Genomic DNA, 17,798 nt, shown 5'->3' with positions numbered 1-17,798 from the left:
AAAGAGATGATAGATGACTTTTTAAATTTAAAATGTGAGTCATATTAAAGAAAAAAACATTAGTACTACTAGTATAAGTACCATATGACTCATAGGAATAGTAGTAATTAGTGCTTGCATCGCACTCATCACATATCAGCCATTTAGGGCTTTATTTACTTATTTTACTTATTTAATCCTCACAACAATCTCTATTTGACAGATGAGGAAACTGAGGCACTTGCCTGAGGTTACATAGCTAGAATATAGCAGAGGCAAGATTAGAACTCAGGAAGTGTGGGGCCAGAGGCCATGGTTATAGCCTAAATGGTTATATACTAAAAATATGGTATATAAATAACTGGAATTGGAGAAATATGGATGTAGTCCACCACCTTCCCACTTCTCCCCCTCTCCATTTTATGGATGACTACACTGAACCTCCAAGAAGTTAAATAACATGCTCAAAGTCAACAGGAAGTTATTCAAAGAGCTATTACTAAAACTCAGCATACCCATGCTCAAATCTGGGGCTCCTACTACCCCACCAGGGTGCCTCTGAGCAGACTCATTTCATTAGAACGTTCGATAGAGCCTAACACATAGCATCAGAACTGGCCTCATGGGCACACAGCTGTGCACAAGGTCTCATGCTTGGTTTAATGCTCTGCTGCTGCCATCTTGAATTCTTAAAAATTTCTGAACAAGATGACCCAGGTTTTCATTTTGCATTGAAAACTCTATAGCCAGTTCTGCAGAATATTTATGGCTCCTGAAGCACCAGAGGCATTTTGCAAAAACAGTCAGGTGGCAGAGGCCCTCACCTTAGGAGTCAAACGACACCAACTTCAAATCACAGCTCCGCCCCCCCTTTGTCTTATAACTTTGGGAAATTTACTTAACTTCTTTGGGCCTCAGTTTACTTATCTGTAAAAAAGCAGATAATTTAATCAGCCTTGACCTGGTTATTCTTTGGGGCTTAAATGAGAAAATGTTGAGAAAAGCAATAAGAAACATGTATTTCCTGCCTTTCTTTTAAAAATCTAAAATGATTCCTTGTCCACAAGTATGGACAGACTGGCTATCATATGCCAAAGCACGATGTGAACCTGCAGCGACTCAGGCTGCCCTTCCAGCTATCAGGCAGAGGAAAACTCCCTGAGCGCCTTTTATAATCTTGCTGATAGCACAAACTCCAAACTCCCTCCAGAAACTGCTACTCACCGACTCAGAAGAATGCCACCCTGCAGAGTGGGGCTGGCCAGCCAGAGGGCAGAGAAGTCTGCAGTTCAACAAGCACCTGGTGATTGCGATGCACAGCCCGCAAACCACATTTGGGAAGGACTGCTAGTATTTCTGGGCACCTGCTGCTAACTGCTTTAGTATCATGATTTGTGAAGGCTGTCATATGACTAAGTTTCACCAAGAACAAAGATTCTCAACTCTAGCTACACATCAGTATCACCCTGGGTTGCTTCTGAAACATTCTAACCCCAGGCTCCCACAACAGAGATTTTCTGATTCAATTGGTCTGGTGGCCAAGTGTTGAGGAATTTTTTTTAAGTTCCCCAGGCAATTTTAATAGGCAGCCAAGTTGACAATGATCTAGATCAATGGTCCTCAAAGTGTGACCCCAGACCAGCAGCACCAATGTTATCGGGGAACTAGTTAGAAATGTGATTTTGAGGCTGGGTGTGGTGGCTCATGCCTGTAATCCCAGCACTTTGGGAGGCCAAGGCAGGCAGATCACCTGAGGTCAGGAGTTCGAGACCAGCCTGGCCAACATGGTGAAACTCCGTTTCTACCAAAAATGCAAAAATTAGCTGGGCGTGGTGGCTGGCACCTGTAGTTCCCAGCTACTCGGGAGGCTGAGGCAGGAGAATCTCTTGAACCCGGGAGGCGGAGGTTACAGTGAGCCAAGATCATGCCACTGCACTCCAGCCTAGGCAACAGAGCAAGACTCTGTCTCAAAAAAAAAAAAAAAAAAAGAAAGAAAGAAAGAAATGTGATTTTGAACTCTATCCCAAGTCTACTGAATCAGAATCTCTGAGAGCAATTTAGGGTTTAGCAAGCCCCCCTCCAGCTGACTCAAATGCATGCCACTACTCTAAGGGGAGAAGAGTTTTATCAAGCAGGGCAGATGATTTAATTAAATTACAAAGACTTGTTTTCCAAAAACAATTTTTTGCATATATAAAATATATCCAACTCACAATCCCAAATTGGCTATAAAATCCTTAATGGTCTTATAAGATAAATATGTCACCTCTGAACTTCGGAGCCTCCAAGATATCAGATTTTTCTTAATCTCTCTATACATAGTGTAACTTTCTGGGGGAGAACAGTAGAGATATTTTTAAATGGAGTCTCTTATGAAACTGAAGATTTACATGATTAGGCTGAGTCATAACTTGATAATCTTCTTAGACACATTTTTTTATCCAAGCTTTTCTAAACGAATCTTAATTACGGCATTTTTGTAACAATGTTTTGCTAAGCTTTTGACCTTCAGAAGAGCACAACTCAGATGGTAAAATGAGGCACAAGCCCCAACAAGATTATCCAGCACATGTTTCTTTTCCTTCAGACAAGAAAAGGAATACAAACAGCAAATGTGTATTAATCCCAGCAAAGTGAGCACAAAGCAGCCTTCATCTTCCTTTTAGCTGATGCAGTTTTGTGAAAGAACCTCTCAAGGGGTCAGGCAGAGTCTCAGGGAACATGGAACTAACAGGGGCTCAGTGAGAATGCTGCACCACAGTATCTTCCAGGGCATCTTCCAGCCTGCTGTTCCCTGTGGGTTTTTATTATAAAGTAATCGCCTGTTAGAATAGCTTGCCCTTACCGTGGGAGTTGCCATGTTGTCATGTAGGAATTTTTTCAGTCTCTCTGAGGAAAACAAATTCTTGTCTACAGATTTAGAGGACAGGACTTGTGATACGGACAATGGACCTCATGAATCCTATCTCAGAATAGAAATATCCCAAAGAGAAGACACACCTTATGGTCTATACCTGAGCTATTATCTGAAATCCAACTGGAAATTGACCCAAAGCAGCCATGTGAGAAAGAGAAGAGGAAGGAAGGAAAGAGCGATGAATTGGGACCTGATAGCTAAATTCTTGATGACATGTCCCATAAATAAGCTTGAAATTCTCCTTGGAGGTAGAGGAAAAAACGACTGGCTCTTCCAATGTCAAAATTGTGCTCAGACGAGCAAGAATAATCCTGAAGGCCAGGATGAGGATGGCACCAGGGCTGGTGGGATTCCATGGAGGGAGGGTGAAGGTACAGTGTGGAGGTAGGTCATGCAACCGTGAGGCTGTCTGCTGGCACAGGTGCGCTGCCGGACGCAGAGGGGGCAGAGCACTCACACGGCTCTGCAACCAGTGGCAGCTGAGACACTGGCTCTCCTGTGAGCCCAAAGAATGAAGAGGTGGAGGGCACAGAGCTGGCATGCGCAGCTTACCTGGAACAGAATTCAAGCCACAACAGAGGGGATGTTTGCCTTCTTTCCCTCGACATTGTGTTTGTGAGATTCACACCCATTGCTGCTTGTAGTTTCAGTTTGTTCGTTCTTGTGGCTGTCTAGTCTCCCACTGTGTTAATATACCACAATATATTATTCATTCTAGTGTCCAGGGACATTTGGGTTGTTTCTAGTTTAGGGCTGTTACAAACAGAGATGCTGTGAACATTCTTGTACATGTTTTTGGTGGACACGTGGACACGTATCTCTTGGGTTTCTGTTGAGTTAGAACTACTGGCTCAGACTACTAGGTTTTTTCAAATTCTTTAACAAGATTGCATTACTTCTCATGGCCATTATATACCTCAAATAAAACAAGCATCCCCAACCCCATTTTGCAGATGGGAAACTGAGACATAAAGTCGCATGACTTCCCATTAGATCAGCTGCAGGGTCATGGAGAGAATCTCCGCCCAGCGTCATCCTAAGCCTGCTCTTCCTGGCCACACCATATTAAACAAGCCCTGTTGTTATTATAGTCAACAGGCTCATGGTGGTATTTTAAAAAACAATCAGCAATAGTGGGAGTTGGTGGGGATTGAGATGGGTGGGAAGGATGCCTTCTCATTACCATCCAGTCTCCCTTTCTGCTTTGGCAAATGTCTTTTTTGGAATGTTGATCCCAGAGTAGTCAAAATAAAAGCCCTCTGGGTATAACAAAGTGCCTCCGCTATCTGCAGTGGGCAGAGCTTCCTGCTGGAAAGTGCACCCCAGGAAGAGGCAGCTCCACCCAGCCTGAGGTCAGGTGGCCCACCTCTCTTGGTCCTGAGTATGGAGCTTCATGGAGAGGACAGGGAGTTCCCAGGGACTCTGGAGATAGGGTACCTGGTCTGCAACCAAAGTGTGTGCCCTCAGAGTTGGAAATATGCTGTTATTGTTTGCATTACCCAGTCTTTTCAGAGTTGAGTTTTTGTTCTAGGATTTCTCCTATATGATCAAGACCCCCCCCCCTTTCCCACCTCTCTTACTTGTAGGTTTGGGGTCATTTGCTTAATTTGCACAGGATAGATAAGCACAGGTAGGTGAGCAGTGATGTCATCTGCTGACGCCAAGGTATGCTAGTATATGAAGGCAAGCTTAGCTTTTGTAAACCTTCCCTGGAGGCACCTGGGTGGGACAGGAACAGCCCTCGGGTTAGAGTTAAGAGATATGAGTCCCAGTGCTGTTTCAATTACTGATTTATCACACGGTTCTTAACTTCCCTGGAATGATGGATGAGAAAGTGCTTTTTTTTTTTTTTTTATGAAGTGCATTATAACCACAAAGTGTTTAATATCATAAAGAAAGCCCATTCAATTGCTAAAGGCATGATTCTTGATCTTGTCTAGCCTGGACTTCTCATAGGCACATATTCCACCGGGGACCTTCTGTCTAGAAAAGAAGCCAAAGCCTCCCTTTGAACATTTCCCATCACTGCAAACAGACTTTCACAAGACGAACCACCATTACCTTTGACCAGGGCAAGCATGCAGCCCACGTGCCCCAGTCCGACTGTGTCTGTTGTTAAAATATTGAAACACTTGTTGTTGTTGTTGTTGTTGTTGTTGTTGTTGTTGGAAATGGAGTCTTGCTGTGTCGCCCAGGCCGGAGTGCAATAGCACGATCTCAGCTCACTGCAACCTCCACCTCCTGGGTTCAAGCAATTCTCCTGCCTCAGCCTACCGCATAGCTGGGATTACAGGTGCCTGCTGCCATGCCAGGCTAATTTTTGTTTTTTTGTTTTTGTTTTGTTTTGTTTTGTTTTTTAGTAGAGACAGGGTTTCACCATGTTGGCCAGGCTGGATTCTAACTCCTGATCTCAGGTGATCCACCTGTCTCAGCCTCCCAAAGTGCTAGGATTACAGGAGTGAGCCACCATGCCCAGCCAGAATATTGAAACACTTCTGTGTTTACTGCTAACTAGTCACTTTCCTGAACACACCAGGCACCCCCACCATAACCCATCAACTCAAAAAAAAAAAAAAAAAAATTCCAGCCCCACAGAGGAGCCTCGGAGACACTGCTGCAGCACAGAGGCTGACGCCCTCTGATTTTTAACATCACACCTGCTTTTAGTTTCCTACTGACATAAGATAGTAACCACACAGCAATGGATCTAAGTTATCTGCTTTTAAGGTACAGCAAAATTAAATATCCAAATAGAATAAATAGTATTATTTATGAATTAGCCATCTTATTCTTGAGGCTTGGTTTCAAATGACTTCTGGCTTATGGCAAAATCAAATCCACCCTCAAAAGATATAAGATTGCCCTCTGTAAGAGTTTACAAAAGAATATGATGCCATTCCCAGTGACCATCTTGATTAGCAGTGGCCAAAAACTACTTGAAGCAATGATGGCATCATGGGAATACATGTGTAGCCTCAGAAGGTGAAGAGTTTTCCACACACAGGTAATAATTTACATAAATTTTAATACTGCTGGATATCAGATAATATTAAGAAATTATTATTAATTTTTAGATGTGATAATACTGTTTTTTAGAGATGCACACTTAAATATTTACAAAGTAAACCTATGATAGAAGGGATTTATTTCAAAACGATCTGTAGAGAAGGGGCCAGGGGAAGGAGTGTGAGGGGAGCTGGTGATTCATGATCCTATTCACTCCACTTTTGTATATGTTCTTCAGAATAAAACGTTAAGCCAAATTGTTTTCCATCCCTGGTAGACGGGAGATGTAAGAGAGAGAGAAGCGCCCTGGATTGGGGCGTGGCGAGACCTGGAAAGATTCACTGTCCACCTGCTCCCTGTGTGGCTGTGGACCTTCCCTCGTTTTCTGTGAAGTGTGCTGTGCACATAATCACACACACATACACATACACACACACACACACACACACATGCACACACCTTCCCGGACAGGTGAAACAAGATACTGTTTGCGTAACATTTTGAGCTCCTTGAGAGAAAGGTGCAACATCAATGATCCATCACTGTCCTAACCCAGCACACACAGGTGTTTTGTGAAGTTTAGTTTAGATGATTCAGGATTCCCAGAATCCCCACAGATTTTTCAGAAACTACCTCCTTCTTCGTTCTCTAAGCCAACTAAAAAACAGGAGCAGAAACAAAACACCCTGCTTCCACACAGGAGGCGTGGAGCGGCTCTGTTTACTTCTCCGACACAAAGCCCTTGTTTATGTGGGACAGATGGTAATACGTTTCTCTTCTCTTCTCTCTCTCTCCCTCCCTCCCTTCATCTGGTCCCCTCTGTTTCTTTGTCCCCCTCCATTTTTCTTTTCTCCAATCCTTGTCAGCTTCACACCACTTTTCCTGAATTGACTCAAGGGCCAGCAAGAAAGACAGACACACAGAATGCCAAGCCCAGGGGAATGGCTTTGCAGCTGCTATTTACTCTACCAGGCTGCATGCACATGGTTGCTTCTTGTTTCACAGTACTCACATTTGAAATGCATTTTTGAAGAGAGTGACACACCTTTGAAACTCCAGGGGGTTCAGGGCAAACATGAAAAGACCCATAAATATTTATGTGGCAAGTTTCCATGGATTGTCTTCACAAAGTAAAAAGTAACCACAGTCAATATGTGAGACGCACAGACACACACACACACACACACACACACCTGTTCCTTCCAGGCCTGGCCACTTTCAAAGAACAAATGTAAACCTAACCTCTTACCACGTATTTCCTGCAGTAAGCACAGTCTGTAAACTAGCCTGGGGGAGGGGAAAGGAGGTGTGAAGGACTAGACACGCCAGAGACTTCTCTCCCTCTATCTATAAAGCTGGTTCCTCTGCTTCTCAGACCCAGGCAAGTCACTCATTCTTTCCCAGCTTCTGTTTCTTCTAATGTAAAATGAAGGTTTTAGAATGCATAGGTGATCTATAGCATCTTTTCCAGCTCTAAATATCTGTGATTCAAGGTTTTTAGAGAATTCTCATAATATGAATCTACCTGACACCCAAATACCTCGTGGGGGCAGGGTAGGTTGGAATCAACATACAGGTCTGTTGAAATCAACAAACCAGTGATGAGTGACATCAAACCAGTGACTGAGCAATGACCTGTGCGGTGGCAGAGGAGAGACGTTTGGGGTAAAGGGAAAAGAAAAAGATTGTATTAAGTTCAGTAGGGAAATGACTCATCTATAAGTAAAGGCAGAGAAAGGCATCAGAAAGGAAAGAACTGGCAAAATAGGTACCAAGCAGGAGTAGGAGGCAATATTTGGCATCTGCCTGGATGTCTAGAAGAAAATATGGCAAAAAAAAGCAAAGCTGTGCAAAAGGAGGTGTGCACAGATCCTGCTTGGTCACCTGAAATCCATTCTCAGATCCCAAACATGCTTCAGACAGAGGCATTCTCCAAGAACCAGCACACTGGCACTCTTAGAAGAGGCCTTAATGTGATACCCTGTTCTACACAAGGATAATAACTATCCCCCATGGCCACCCCCACCTACAGACAAGAAAGAGTAAATACCCTGCTTTTAAAAGATGAAATCACTATTTGAGCACTAATAGCTACAGCTGCAAATAATTAACTCCAGGATTTATTACCAATTAGGACCATAAATCTCTGCTTACTTTGGCTCCTGGAAAGTTGATTTCACTGGGGAGTGTGGGAGGGAGTGGGGACAAAGTCATTTGAGACAAGGAGGGAGAAACTCAAGCTTAAAAAGGCACACTTCAAATTCAAAAGAGAGCAAGATTTCTCAAGCACCACAGCAGCAAAGCAGGCTTGACTTGCGGTTCTAAGCAAACCAGCCCAGCAGATGCCTGCAGGGTTAGCAAAGTCAAAGAGACTGGTGCTACTCAGAGGAGGATGTTAGGGCCCGGGAAGGAGGTTGCATACTGTGTGGACCCCAGTGGCTAGGCCATAATGCGGGCTGAGTGGGCAGTGGAACACATGCATCAGGCATAGTTCATTATCTCAGGGACACTCTGACCATTGGAATCACCTGTGGAGTTTTAAAAACATACCTATGCTTGGGTTACACTGCAGACTAATTAAATCAGAATCTCCAGGATGGGGCTAGGGTATCAGAGTGGTTCAAAAAACGCCCCCGGGTAGCTTTCAAGTGCAGTAAGCCAGGGTTGAGAACCACCTGAGAAGTACCTCATTTCATCCTCAGGCACTCCCATGTTAAGAAGGTTGCTATAGCTCTCAAGGTTTTACAGAGAATGCTGAGGAACAGAGAGGCTAATGGGACCAGGGTTACACAGCTAATAGTGATGAAGGCAGGATTTGAACACAGAGCCCACACTCTTACTTATCATGTTCTTTGGACTCCAAGGTTATGATTCTCAGACTTCCAGGCCCTGAACCTTCAGAGTCTATTCAAGATAGAAAATGGGGACTCAAGCCAGGCCTGATGGCTCATGCCTATAATCCCAGCACATTGGGAAGTAGAAGCGGGCGGATCACTTGAGTCCAAAAGTTTGAGACCAGCCTGGGCAACACGGTGAAACCCCATCTCTACAAAAATACAAAAATTAGCTGGGCGTGGTAGCATATGCCTGTGGTCCCAACTACTCAAGAGGCCAAGGCAGGAGAATGGCTTGAGCCCAGGAGGCAGAGATTGTAGTGAGCTGAGATCATGCCACTGCTCTCCAGCCTGGACAACAGTGAGACCCTGTCTCAAAAAAAGAAAATGGGAACTCATAAACGACTTTTATGTATGTTTTTTAATCATAGAAATGAAACATTAGCATATATGAATGCTACATATTAATGAGGGGGGAAAGTTTCTTTCCCTTGATTGGGATGACATCAACACAGAGGTCGCACTGGACCTTTCATGCTTGTCAGGAGTTCTCACTCATTCATTCAACAAACATTAAGTGCCAATTTTCTGCAGAGTCTATAAAATAGAAATGACCCTGTGCAGATAATCACACAACAGATGTTCTAAGGGACATAATAATAGCATGCACTAGACACTCGAAGATCACACAGAAGAAAGCAGGGAGCTTGAAGTGGCCATGATATATTACGCCTTTAGTGAGTGTAAAACGGCAAGGTAAATCACAGGATAATATATGCATGCTGCTAAGAGGTGAAACAAGAGATGGAGTCCGTAAGTGGAGGCAGAGAATAACAAAATCTTATAAGAAGGCTGGGAATAAACTGTTGATCTATAAATATTTCACCCAGGGTAGAAAATGCAAATTCCTGGCTGGCAGCTATATGAGTGTAATGAGCTGGATGTCAGCAGGGGAGGTGGGGACTGAGGTTAACTAGAGACCCCGTATCCTGTCTAAAGAGGCAGCTAGTTCTCACCACCAGCCAAAAATCACCATGTAGAAATGTGGATGCAGTGTTATCAAATCTTTTGACTTTTTTAGGAAAAACTGTTAATATGGGTTGCTTAACGCAAGATCTCCCAATTTTTAAAAGGTATCTAATTCAAGTATTTTCAAAACACCACATAAACCAAAGAAAATACATCCCCGCTCCCCCAGCTTTGATTTCATCATGGAAGGTGATCTCTCTGCTAGTCCCAGGATCCCAAAGCAATTGCTTATTCACCTGTACCTTTCCCCTCGCCCAACAGGTCTACTCATTTATTTTGGATATGGCATCTGGAACAGCACCCTGGAAATCAGCGCTCGAGAAGAGGCCCTGCACCAAAGCACGTACCAACGCTACGACGTGGATGACCCCTTCTCAGTGGAGGAGGGTTTCTCCTACGCCACAGAGGGTGAGAGCCAAGAGGACTGGGGCGGGCCCACCGAAGACAAAGGCTTCTATTACCAACAGATGTCAGATGCGAAGGCAAACGGCCGGACAAGTAGCAAAGCGAAGAGCAAAAGCAAACACAAACAGAACTCAGAGGCCCTAATTGCAAATGATGAGTTAGATTACTCTCCAGAGTAGGAGAAACATACAAGTGGGTAGAAATGGTGATGATTGATTTTTAGTAACTTAACCTGTGGGCTAGAAGGTGAAAACTTTTTTGGCTCTCATTTCACAAATCCAGCCTTCCCCAAATTCAATCCCTAGTCATAGCCTGTCATTTGCTACTTTTGCTCTTCAGGATAGTTCTGTTGACGGGCTTAACCTGGGTCCCCTAAGTGGTCACCTTGTTAAAATAAATAAATAAATAAACAAGAGGCTATCTGAAATTCCATCTTAGGTACAACCATCAGGGCTGATGGGAGCAAATGTTTCCTAAGCCTTTGCTTTGCTGGTTGAAGCCCCAGCAGGGGCTCTGGGCAGAAGGCAGAATTTCAGTCACCTGAGACACGGGAACAAAGCTCTGTTCTTGGCATGTCAGGCTGAGCGCTGCTCCCCAAGGTCAGGGTGGGTAGGTGGGCACTGGCACTTCCTGAGCAAGCATCATTTTATCCTGCAATCTCACCCAAAATTAATTCATGCAAAAGACACATGCTTCTTTTTATTCACCAACATTCTCACAGCTTCCAAACTATAATTTTAGGATCCAGCAAAGGTCAGGGACTCTGAGACCATTTTCCCAATGGTTTCAGATTCACCGTAAAGCGGTCATGCAGACCCAGTAATATGGTAAGAAGCACCATCAAGGTTCTATGTAAATGCCCAGAAGAAAATTAAATAACCATCTCTTGCAGTGAAGGCCAGAGAGCATTGGCAGAAATTAACTCTCTGTCATGGCCTCTCTTATACCAGACTCCAGCTCCTGGTGACATGATGAAAGAGGGCAAAGGTGGAGCATGATTTCATGGCACTGATATGCCTTGAAGAAGTAGGTTGTTTGTTTTATAATCAGATAAAAATCTTGACAAGGAGAAGTGACCCAGCCACTGAGATCACATTGCAAATTCTCTTTCGTATTTCTAAAATTATAAATTCTGTAGTTTTTTGAGATATGCAACCACTTGATTGGTGTGTGCTACTCTGAAAACAAAACAGGTTGAATTACAGCTACTTAGGTAGTTGCATTCCATGAGATCACATTTCATTTCTGAACCTTATTCCTTGGGGGTAGCTCACTTTCAGAGGTGTATTTTTTTTTCCTGTTATTTCCCAGATGAGTTTCACTAAAGCCCAAAGAAATATCTACCTGGTAAGATGTAAATTTGGGCCATAAAAGGGGCTACTAAAAGAATTTTCTCAGAAACAGAATAGATGAGAGAATTTGCAAAGGAAAAAAACACACATGAGCTATAATATAAATTCTACTCTCGGGTTACAAGGATTCTTGTGGCTGCACTGAGATGTGTACAAATGTATGTGAAGGCACACTTTGAATCGAGTTATCATAAAATTAACCAAGCTATTAAAAGTAATCAAGGTATTAATAAAATATCCGTGAGGATTTCCTGAAAGAGGGACAAAAGAAGAAATTCTTTGTCCTTTCTCTCCTGGATGTATCAGTATGACAAACGTTTTCCAGAACATATTCGCTAACACTCAAGTCTGTTCTTTCTGAAAAGCTGAGGCTCATGCCCTCTTGGCATGCTTTAGGATTATGGCAAGGAGGTAAAAGTCCATTTTTTCATTCAACTAACACTGGTTGAGAATAGACCAAATGCTAAGTGACAGGAATGAATAGAAGCATGGCATCTGCCCTTGGGGGCTACAGTCCACGGATGAGCAGCACCGGAGCCTGGTAAATGCAGATAAAACAACAAACTTGACAAGTCTCCAGGCTGATGCACTCAGTTTTAACATACATATAAAGATCAATTGAAACTAGTTTTTTAAAAATATGCTTTACATAAATTACATATCGTAATCATAGCCAATGTATACCATTATATTAAATAACTGCAATTTTCTAGATTTTTTTATTCTTCTGTAGTCATTGTTTAGAATTCTGGTTTCCTGAGGTCATTTTATCATATTAATGTCATGCTTGACAATGCTGTGTTTTCTCTTCCCTAGAGTTAACCATAAAGATACAGTGCCTACTCTGTGAAATACATCATTGGGAATTAATTATAAACTAATTATCAGTCATCTTTTGAAAACAAAGTTTTGAATTGGCTATAGGACTCAACAGATCTGCCTGGTTTAAATACAATCTGTTAAGCTTGATATACATCTAGAGAGATGAGATCGGGTTGTATTCATTAAATATGAGAATAATGAAATAGGAGTGCAAAATAGCCAACTCTTAACGCAGGTGAAAGAGCTTCCTTTTATTAGTGAGGTTTAAGTATTAAAGTAACAATAGCCTGGCGGCAGATGAATTCCATTTCTATAGGATGGGAATGGAAAATGTATGCTTTGGTTAACACCGTTGCTATTGATTTTGTGCAGATTCTATGAACCACTCTCATTTCAGAAGCCATTTTTTCCGAATAGTATATTTGTATATTTTAAGCTTAACTCTCTTTATTTTTCTAAAGTTGATAGATCACCTCCCTAGAAACCTTACTTTAAAAAAAGAAAATCACTAAGATAGAAAAAGTTTTTTCAGGTACATAGACATATTCGTCCTCGGGTTTACCAACTTCTGTAAAACAGTCCCAGATTTCACAATGCAGTTTTCAAATATCATCAATCACTAGAATGACAATATTATTATTTTCCTAACAGGTTTCTAAACGATGTATTTGTGGGACCACATTAAAAGTAAGATCACCTTATAATTATCTTAGAAACTTTGCCCCTTGAAGGGAGTCCAAGGAAGACCTACACTTCATTGAATTCTGAATAGCAAAAGCTCTCTGAGTGAGATTTCATTGTGTGATTTGTGGTTTGGAGCCAATTACTTCATTTTTTTCAGATTTTATTCTACTTATTTATTGGTACTCTGCTTCATTTCCAAAGGATTTGAGGCAGTTACTAAAATATATATAATACAAAACAAAAATTAAGTGAGGAACTCAGGACAAATAAAAATAGAAACAGAAAGGATAAGACAAAACTAGATGTATATTTAGTGCATAAATGCAGAGCCCTGATATGCTTTACTAAATTTGCCCCCGATGAGGGGCACCATGAAAAATAATAGAATCGCTGGCAATGACAAGAACAAGCACTTCTGCATGATAAGAACAAATTTTGCCTCATGCAGGCAAAGGTTTGAAATAGCATAGGTCATTAAAATCCACAGATAAGCTTCAAACCTAGATTTTGCTAGCTACATGTGCCTGGCATATAGTGTCTATTTAAGAAATACCTGATGATTGACAGAATGAATGAATTGGAGGAAAATGAAATATTTATTCAACAATTATCTGTGGAGTGCCTATTATGTACTGTGGCAGATACTGATACCGTAAGTCAGATAAAAATCCAGCTCTTAAGAAATAGAGGAAATAGAGCTTGGTGTGGTGGCATATGCCTATGATCCCAGATAGTTGAGAGACTGAGGGAGGAGGATCATTTGAGCCCAGGGGTTCAAGGCTGCAGTGAGCTACGATCACGCCACTGTACTCCAGCCTGGGTAACAGAAGAATACCCTGTCTCTTAAAAAGAAAAATGAAATAGGGGAAATGGGATATATAAATAAAGAACAATAGTGAAAGTGTCAGGTGAGATGAGGGAGTTGTAATGCACTGTGGCGGTTCAAATATGAAGAAAGCCTTTTTCCTCTGGAAAGGTCATAAAGAATGTCACACGTGTGTCAGAACTTGTGAAATGGGCATAATTTTATCAAGTAGAAATGAGAGAAAGGCATGCCAGGCAAAGGATCAGTATGAGTAAGGTCTACTAGCTTGCTGTCTTCTGACTAAGAATTTGTGCTGTGCCTCCATCAAGTGAAAGCAAGGAGCTAGTTTGCCTGGAGCACATAATTTATGCATGATAATAAGAAATAATGCTAGGAAGGCAGGTGAGGGCTCACTCACAGAGAGACTTGAATGTCACACTGAGCTGGCTGGCTTTCCTCGGGTGAGAGAGTGGGAAATAATTGGGGAACTGACGGAAGTGTGAATCCAGGAAGGCTGAACTTTAAGAAAGCTGAGACAGTGGCTTTCTTGCCTATGCAAGGAACTAACAAGCCACATATACACTCCAAGTTGATTTAACAAATCAAAAGGGAAAATAGCTATACTTTGAGTCCTGTGTCTGCGTTCATCATTAACCTAAGAGAAATATAGTCGTTTAATACGTGGACAGGCAACACAATTTAACAGCCACTTTAAAGTTTTCAACAATAGGTTTCAACAACCAAACCTAACAACTCGTTATATCCATCTAATCTAAACAGTAAAACCTCAGCTCCAGGTTTTACTGAGCTTGAGTTCTACTTTTTTTTTTTTTTTTTTTTTTTTTTTTTTTTTTTTTTTTTTTGAGACAGAGTCTAACTCTGTCGCCCAGGCTAGAGTGCAGTGGCATGATTTTGGCTCACTGCAACCTCTACCTCCTGGGTTCAAGCGATTCTCCTGCCTCAGTCTCCCGAGTAGCTGGGATTATAGGCATGTGCCAGTTCTACTTCTTAGTAACAAACTAGTAGCTATACAAATGCCTACATAATGGTAATGATAAATATGTTTAAATAAATGGCGGGCAGAAGGGAGTTGTTGAATTTAACAATCCATCCTTCTTCAGAATCTATGGGTCAGCCAGAATATGAATCTAGTAATTATTAGAAAACAAAACACAAACTCCTTCAAAGAAATCTCTCTCCTCTATTCTGCTGAAAAGGGTTGGTAAACCTGACATCCTTTCTTTTGTTGGAAGACAAATCCAACATTTGTAAGTCTATCTTACAAGGAACCACCTCTTACCTGCAACATAAACAGAAGCTACATCAAGTCGAAAATCCACATAGAGGACCGGAGAAAATTGCTGTCCGCTTTCGCACTAGGTTTTACCAGGGGCCCAAGATGTCAGAGGAAAGTCCACGGAGGGCCAGCCGCAGGTTTACCTAATTATGAATCTCAGATTAGAATGTCTTATTGTGTGGAAAAGTGAGAAATCAGAAAATGTGTCTGAAGCCAGAGCGGGGGTCTGCTTAAGGAGTCTATGCAGCAGATAGGGGTCCACTCTTGGGGTTTAAGCCTCAGGTCAGTGAGCAGTGCAGAGGTGCCCCGAACTTCCTATGGGGGGAAAGAGAGGAGAGCAAAGGAAACACACTCCAGTGGTTGCCACAAGGGCTGTGTGCCAGCGCTCCATTTTCATGCTGTTTGGAACAAGACGTGCCAAGGAAGATGTTTCTATCCAAAGTTTTCACAGAGCCTCTGCTTCCCCTGTACCTGTGCAGCTCCCTGAAACTGAGGACCCATGTGTCTGCAAAGACCTCTAGAGATCCTAAGAGAGAGAGGCACCAGCAGGTAACCAGTGGTGGCCTGGCCATGAAAGAGTATTTGAAATTAAACAGAGGGCAAGTGCAGAAACAGCATCCCAAACCGCAGACCCCAACACAAGCAGGAACCAGAAAGCTGAAGTTTCACCAAGGAGTTTAATTTGTATTTCTCACTGGGAATGGGGATGGGTAGCAAAAAGCCCCTTCTGTGTGCATAATTGTTGGTCCTATGTCCTACTTTTATTTTCTCTAAGACTTTTAGAAGAAAGGCTGTTTTAATTTTTTTTTCTCTCCTCAAGAGCAACTTCCTTTTTAAAATGCTTTCCTCTTCTTGCTCTGCTTGAGTAATGCATGCATCATTCTGAAATACCTAGGCAGTCGCCTTTTGCCAAAATTACTTCTCTAAGAAAATAGAGTGTTCTTTTTTTAGGACTTAGAGCCCACAAGGGGTGAGTGGAAGTTTTGTAGCCCATCAAAGGAGAATATGTGTTCTGCATTATCAACTAAAACAGTGTACAAAATCATTAAACTGGGCTGGGCATGGTGGTTCACGCTTGTAATCCCAGCACTTTGGGAGGCCGAGGCGGGTAGATCACCTGAGGTTGGGAGTTCAAGACCAGTCTGACCAACATGGAGAAACCCCATCTCTACTAAAAATAAATAATTAGCTGGGTGTGGTGTTGCACGCCTGTAATCCCAGCTATTTGGGAGGCTGAGGCAGGAGAATCGCTTGAACCCGGGAGGCGGAGGTTGCGGTGAGTCGAGATCGCACCATTGCACTCCAGCCTGGGCAACAAGAGCGAAACTCTGTCTCAAAAAAAAAAAAAATCTTTTAACTGTGTTCTGCACACACACACACAGAATTGCAAAATCCCTATAGGACTTTCACAGATAGCTTTGGGCTTAAGGTCTTCGGACAGCAGGTAGTTCTAATTTCTTACTCTCTGGGACATTTAGTACATGTTGGTACACATAAGGAAAGAAAATGGCTTATATTAGAACTAGGAAACAGGGGCAGCCTGGATTTTTATGGTAGGGACTCACTCTGTGCTTTTTTTTTTTCTATTAAGTTTTCTTGACACTGACATTGGTAACATTGGCTAAAGGGAATTGTGAGTCATGTGAATTTCGCCTGCAGTGCAGACTTTAAAGGACTGTGTTCATTCTGATTTGGAGATGAAGAGAATGTTCCATGCACATCTGTTGATTGGTCTTGGCAGTTGCTGATATACTTGTCTCATTCATACTCCCAAAGGCGAGGATTTACACTGGAAATTATAAACCCTCACTTTCCAAAGCAAAGATACTGTTAATTTTATGATGGTGCATAAATACCTCAACTGTCTGGGCTGAGAGAGGGGGCTGCAGGTTTTTAAGAGAGCAGCTATAGTCCTCATTCCATGTAGTCACACCATCTGATGACAGGACTCCACATTCTAGCTTTTCTCACTGTGGAAAAGAAACGTTACTGTTTAATTCATATCCAAAGTTATAAATACAGCTTGTAAATTTTACTAACTTGTTTATTTTTTGTTTGGTCCTTGAGAAGTACAACTTGCATTTGCAGATGGTAATTCCTAGTGTTGTTCTCTGCTATTTTTTTTTTTTTTGGTATGAAATTGCTGTATTTGTTAAAGTCTGTTCGTTTTGTGGTTTTTAATTCCCATTGGTGCACTGTACAATGTAGTGTATCATGAAGAAAGAAATAATATGCAGATGTATTATGAAATGTGTTTTATTTTCAAATGTGTGATGTTGACAATAATATTGATTTATCAAGATACTAAGGGAAAATTCGAAATTTAACAAAATGTGTATATTTTAATAAATGCATAAAGCTTTATTGTGTGCCTTTAAATTTAAAAATGGGTTTATAAAGAAAGTCAGAAACAAAAGTGTCTTACTATAACATATCCATAGTAATGTAAAGCTTTTACACAAGAGACTACCAAAAAAAAGAAAGAAAAGAAAAAGGAGCCTTCCCATATTTTGTTAACCTTCGCCAAAACCTGAAGTCTGTTACTTTTTTTCCATTCTTAAGTGGAGATGAATAAGTGAATTTCGCCTTAAGTGTTTCAATTGTCCTTTGTAGAAAAGCCAGATAAATGAGCTCATTTTGAATTGCATTATTGTGGAAAATTCATTTT

At 41.8% G+C, this 17,798-nt stretch overlaps 1 protein-coding gene across 1 annotated transcript in view; it reads left to right on the top strand.

Moving 5' to 3' along the window:
- The window catches only part of SLC7A14 (solute carrier family 7 member 14), a 122,993-nt gene extending 105,499 nt beyond the window's left edge, over positions 1–17,494 (top strand). The window contains exon 8 of the mRNA XM_050778264.1: positions 10,027–17,494. Coding sequence (XP_050634221.1) covers positions 10,027–10,349 — 323 coding nt within the window. The 3' untranslated portion in view covers positions 10,350–17,494. The remainder of the gene's footprint in view (positions 1–10,026) is intronic.
- Positions 17,495–17,798: the final 304 nt, after the last annotated feature.

Source organism: Macaca thibetana, chromosome 2, assembly GCF_024542745.1.
Source record: "Macaca thibetana thibetana isolate TM-01 chromosome 2, ASM2454274v1, whole genome shotgun sequence".
Classification (NCBI taxonomy): Eukaryota; Metazoa; Chordata; class Mammalia; order Primates; family Cercopithecidae; genus Macaca; species Macaca thibetana.
Note: the sequence above shows the minus strand (reverse complement) of the source record. Positions and strands in the feature narration are given on the sequence as shown.